General features: G+C 38.1%; 1 protein-coding gene across 1 annotated transcript; it reads left to right on the forward strand.

The window, feature by feature from the left end:
• Positions 1 to 219: 219 nt before the first annotated feature.
• On the forward strand, positions 220 to 5216 carry LOC100778891 (uncharacterized). The gene is made up of 7 exons (XM_003543618.5): positions 220 to 996; positions 1480 to 1787; positions 1980 to 2681; positions 3254 to 3382; positions 3942 to 4145; positions 4394 to 4594; positions 4717 to 5216. The coding sequence occupies exons 1-7, from the start codon at positions 726 to 728 to the stop codon at positions 4840 to 4842; spliced, it is 1941 nt and encodes a 646-aa protein (XP_003543666.1). The 5' UTR covers positions 220 to 725; the 3' UTR covers positions 4843 to 5216.
• The last annotated feature ends 231 nt before the right edge of the window (positions 5217 to 5447 follow it).

The raw sequence follows: 5447 nt of genomic DNA on the forward strand, positions 1-5447 counted from the left end.
GAAAAAATATACCTAATTATATTATTTATAAATAAAGTTTACATTTATAGTATAAAATTTGATTACTAGCAAATTAGTTTGTATTGAAGTCGATCTCTTTTAATAAGGTTTCAATTAATTAATCAATGATGATTTTTTGTCCGCCAACATCGCAAGTGATTATAATGAACTAATTAATTATGTTAAAGAAATATTTATTTACTGGCAAAATTAAAGAAATTAAGGGGAAAAAAAAACGAGAAGGAGGAAAACAAAAAGAAGGGGAGAGGGAAGAGAAAGGAAGAAAAAGAAAAGGTTGGAGAAGGCGAAAGGCAAAGAAAGAAGGGGATTTCAAAACTCGTGAAAAACCAGAGAGAGGGCTTTTCATCGTTCTCTCTCTTTCTTTCTCCCTCTGCTCGTTTTTCCCACTGAAACCCTAGCGTCGTTTATTTCATGTCGTTATTTTTTTCTCGCACGCAATCGTGTCGGCAACACCGAACTTCCGGCGCCGGGAATGGGCCTTGAGCCGCCGCCGGATAACACTTTGTTGAATTTAGCTAAGCTAGGGTTTCAGTTGGATTTCGAATTCGGAGATCTCTCTCAACTAATTTAATTAATCGATTATTATTATTATTTTTCTTAAAAAAGAAGAAGAAGAAAACGACGCGACGTAACCGCCCAGCGAAACCGGGAACCGTTACCGTTACCGGCTGGCGGATCCCTATTTTTCTGTCGTTTGAATTGCGATGATGGCCGCTAGGGGAGGGCAGTGCTTGGAGAAGCTTCGGAGGTTTGTTCGGACGGTATTCTTCGTGGCGGCATTGGTGGCGTCGCTGCTTGTGACGTCGCTGCCGGTGCTCGTCGCCGTTGTGGACGTGCTCGTCCCTTGCGTTTTGATTTCGAGCTTCTCATGCGTCAAGTGCTACGGCTTCAAGGAGCATTTACGACGTTACGCTTTCAAGAGCTCCTTGACGGATATTCCTCTCGTTTCGGTCATAAGATCCTTCATCATTATCTGTATGATCCGTTATTCCTCGCCTTTTTTACTTGCATTATGACGTGGCACAATGATGATGGTCTTTCTCTTGAAGGAATCATTCATTCTGCTCTTGGTATTACTTTGTTGGAACATCTCGTTTTTTCTCGTCCTTTTTATGATGTTGAAGGTGGAGGATACGTTGCTTAATTTGGCTACCAACCTTTTGTTCGTTCCTTTTTATTTTATATATATATTTCTGCTCATTAGATTTTTTTCTGAAATCATTTCTCGTATTCCTTAAAATTAAAGCAGAACTATCTCCTCTCTTATACCGTTTGGCTGGAATTTATCACAGAATGATTTCTTATATTCTTTTCAATTTGTATTCTCTGTATGAGGAGCAATAGTTGGACCGTCTCTGTCTGTGTGTTAATAAGCCTAGTTTTTTTTGTATATTTAAAAAAGTTTCGTTCTAACTTTGGAATTTTTGTTTGTTTGTTTGTGTGATTGAATGAATGCAGGTGTTTATTCCATTTGTGATGGTCCTGCTCTATCACATGGTCCTTACCTTGGAACTGTGACTCTGTCTTCCTTTGTTTCAATTGTTCTCCTTTCAGTCAAAGCTTGTGTTTTCACTGTAAATTCCCAGATTGAAGCAGAAGCTACGGTTTCCCCTACAAGGCAGAGACTTCATTTAAAGAAGTCATGGGGAATGCCTGTCTTGTTCCTCTCGTCAGTTGCGTTTGCTCTAGGCCATATTGTGGTTGCCTACAGAACCAGCTTTAGAGCAAGGAGGAAACTCATGTTTCATCGAGTTGACCCTGAAGCGGTAAGTTTGCAATGGTTTTCCAGCCACGTAGTATCATCTCGGTCTTGCCCTGAATTCTTTGGAATTAGGTGGTGGGAATATTTCCCTCCATTTTAAAGAAAATTTCTGAATTCATGAAGAAGCTTAAATTGGTCAGTTGTAATTACTTTGATGACACACATACTATTTGTTTGTTTCTGTCTAATTAAGCAGGTCCTTTCATGCAAAAATGTTTTTACTGGCTATCAGAAGGTCCCTCGGTCTCCTGTTCCCTCTGAGGGGAGAACCCCAAAAAGTGACAGTGAAATGAAAAGGAGGCCTTTTGGAGCAGCTCATGATGAAGAACTGCCAATCAGAATACTTGCAGACCCGGAGAGCTTATTCATCCCCTGCCAAGGTCTTACTCTCCATTACAAGCTCAGCCTACCTGGTTCACCTCCACTTAACATATCCTCAGCATTTTGCTCCACTTCATCAATGGCTGGGGGGTTGTCAAAATTAAATAGACAATTGACTTTTATACCTCCAAAAGTCCATCAGCAACTCTACAGGAGCTATAGCAATCAATTCCATGGCTCATCTTTGTATGCTCCTCTTTTAGATGGTCCAGTAACTTCTCCCCATCTTACTGAAGATATCCCTGTTTTGCATCTAGATGAAATTCATGAAGATGAGGAAACATATAAATCAGAGTTGGAGCAAAATTCAGAGGACATTGGCCAAGTAGGTATTGTTTTAATACATGGGTTTGGTGGAGGTGTCTTCTCTTGGCGACATGTAATGGGACCTCTAGCTCGGCAGAGTAATTGCACAGTTGCTGCATTTGATAGGCCTGGTTGGGGATTGACTTCAAGACTGAGTCAGGAGGACTGGGAGAAAAAAGAACTGCCTAATCCTTATAAACTTGAAAGTCAGGTGATTACTCTGAATCCTTAGTATGAGTTGTTATAGAAGTCATTCAATATTTTATTGTTTCTAGTTGTGTGTACCAGTTCCCTTTGGAGGAGATTCTGGAATATGTTATGACTTAAGCACACAACGAAAGCCCTAGCCTAGGAATCTAGTCTGTTAGGTGGAGCTTCATGACTTAAGTACCACATGAACTTCTTACCAGGTTCAGTCTGGTACTCAACATTGTCACCTCCTTTAAAGAGCCAACAGTGGCCTTCACCCTATCAACACTTTAGGAACTTTACTCACCTATTAGTATTTGAGTATTACACCTTAATCTAGTCCACAGGTAGCCTTTTCCATAGCTCAACTCTGAATAAAAGCACCTAAATACATGAGATAGCCTAACCCAAAAGGCTAATTCATTAGGTGGGGAGTCTCATGACTTTAGTACCATATCAAACTTCCTATTCTACTCAATGTGGGACTCACCATTATCCAACTGACTGTCTTTGCATTTATAAAATCACTTGTGTTTAGTTTTTTTATCTGGGTTTTATCTGAATCACATTTCTGATTGACCTGTGTGTTTCCAGGTTGATCTGCTTTTGTCTTTCTGTTCCGAGATTGGATTTTCTTCAGTTGTGCTAATTGGTCATGATGATGGAGGGTTGCTTGCTCTGATGGCTGCAAAGAGGGTTCAAACATCAATGAATTCTTTCAACGTGAGTATTTCTTTCTGCTTTCTTTCTTATGTTAATTAGATAACTTCATCAATGCGATTAGCTGCATTGTGCAGCTTAGCTTTTATCTATACCTGTAAAGCATGTCTAATTAACTAAAGAAGTTAGTTGGTGTGTATTGTAATAGCAGAGATTCCCTTAATTTTTCCATCCAAACAACACTATGTTAAGAAAAGTAAGCAATATGATATTATTCTTGTAGTCCTAATAGTTTATTTTTGTCATGATATGCGTATGATCACTAGGCATGTAGAATCCGTGATATGTGTAATATCAAAATGTGCATACATATTCATATATAGACACCTATTATGTCTCATGTTGCTAATTATGCAACAGAATGATCAAGACAGATAAACTGGATTCCATGGTAAATATATTTATTTTTGTATATGTAAAGCTGTCACTTACATTGGTCATGTTACTCACATTCCATAAAGCTGCCTGATCAAGCTAATTGTTAATGTTTAAGGTTATATTTTTGTGTTTAATGTGCGTTTCACATCTGATCAAGTTGTTACGCTTGTTTTGTGTCATTCAGGTTACAGTGAAAGGGGTTGTATTGTTAAATGTTAGCTTGTCAAGGGAAGTAGTTCCATCCTTTGCTAGAATCCTTCTGCATACTTCACTTGGAAAGAAACATTTGGTTCGTCCACTACTAAGAACAGAAATCACCCACGTGGTGAATCGGCGTTCGTGGTATGATGCTACCAAACTGACAACAGAAGTTTTGACTCTATATAAGGTATGTTTGTACCTTAAGGTAAGGTACATGTAGATATGAATAGGAGCTGCTCTTTCCTTTGTAAGTTTCAAACTGCAGAAATAATTAATTGTGTGGAATGTAAAATTATAATTTAATGTAGAGATAAATGCCATATAATTAACCCACGAAATTCAATTGGCAAAGGGCACTTACGCTTTTGTTATCACTTCTGGAGAAATATTTTATTGACTTGTGTTATTTGTAATTGTTCTTAAATAAATGTTTAGGCTCCACTATATGTAGAAGGATGGGATGAAGCACTGCACGAGATTGGTAAATTGTCATCGGAAACCTTCCTTTCTGCAATAAATGCAGACTTGTTGCTACAAGCTGTAAAAGACATTCCCGTGTTGGTCATAGCCGGTGCTGAAGATTCACTTGTCTCAATGAAATATTGTCAAGCAATGGCCTGCAAATTTGTAAATTCTGTAAGTATTGTCTATTTATTCATGCTTGGTAGGGTGTGCTTCATAGGAGTGGTTTCTTTCTTCCTTTGACAATTTTAATTTTAAAAGTTTGCTGATATTTGTCTTGGCCATTTGACGTGCAGAGACTGGTTGCAATATCCGGATGTGGCCATCTACCCCACGAGGAGTGTCCAAAGGCGTTGCTTGAGGCTATATCACCCTTCATTAATAAACTCTTCTTCTCTGTATATAAGTCGCAAAGCAAATAGGTCATCCCTTTTCAAGTTTATACGTAGGTCAATCAATCTATGATTGTACGGCGCTCTGTTTTCCCTCCTCCTCTTATCCTTTTTCTTGGCTTCCTCTTTCCTTTCTTTCTAAACAAAAACATTACTTCCAAGAGAAAGAGATCAAAGGCATCGTCTTTTTTCTCTTGGGTGTTTTTGATGAGCCTTTAGGTGTTTTAATCTGTATCTTTCCTCAACCCACTTTCTTTTCTACCTGTTGATATTTATGCTCATTTGAGCTGCTTGTCATTTCCCACTAAAAGAAAGCGGGAAGATGATTAGATAACATTTGTAAATTTAATTTATCGTCAGGTTGATAATGAATGAATATAATGTAGCATGATTGTTTCCAGCTACTCAACCCCCATCAACAATTTTCGATTATAAGAATTTTATTGGAACATTTTCGGTACGAGGGTTAACTCTTCCGGCGGGTATCACTCAAGATAAAACACTGGTTAACTCCCAAAAATGCAAAAATCTTTTATTTATCAAGTGTCAGAAAATAAAGAGATACAATTTCAATATAGTCAAGAGAAAAAATGTAAGTGGAATTTCTACCGATTATTAATCTTTACTCAAGCATT

This window comes from Glycine max, chromosome 13 (assembly GCF_000004515.6).
Source record: "Glycine max cultivar Williams 82 chromosome 13, Glycine_max_v4.0, whole genome shotgun sequence".
Classification (NCBI taxonomy): domain Eukaryota; kingdom Viridiplantae; phylum Streptophyta; class Magnoliopsida; order Fabales; family Fabaceae; genus Glycine; species Glycine max.

Excerpts from the sequence above, each read along its gene's own strand:
- LOC100778891 (XM_003543618.5), top strand. The coding sequence starts at position 726 with ATGATGGCCGCTAGGGGAGGGCAGTGCTTGGAGAAGCTTCGGAGGTTT. Across the intron at positions 3,383-3,941 it reads CATCAATGAATTCTTTCAAC|GTTACAGTGAAAGGGGTTGT; the intron begins GTGAGTATTTCT and ends TGTGTCATTCAG. Across the intron at positions 4,595-4,716 it reads CCTGCAAATTTGTAAATTCT|AGACTGGTTGCAATATCCGG; the intron begins GTAAGTATTGTC and ends TTTGACGTGCAG.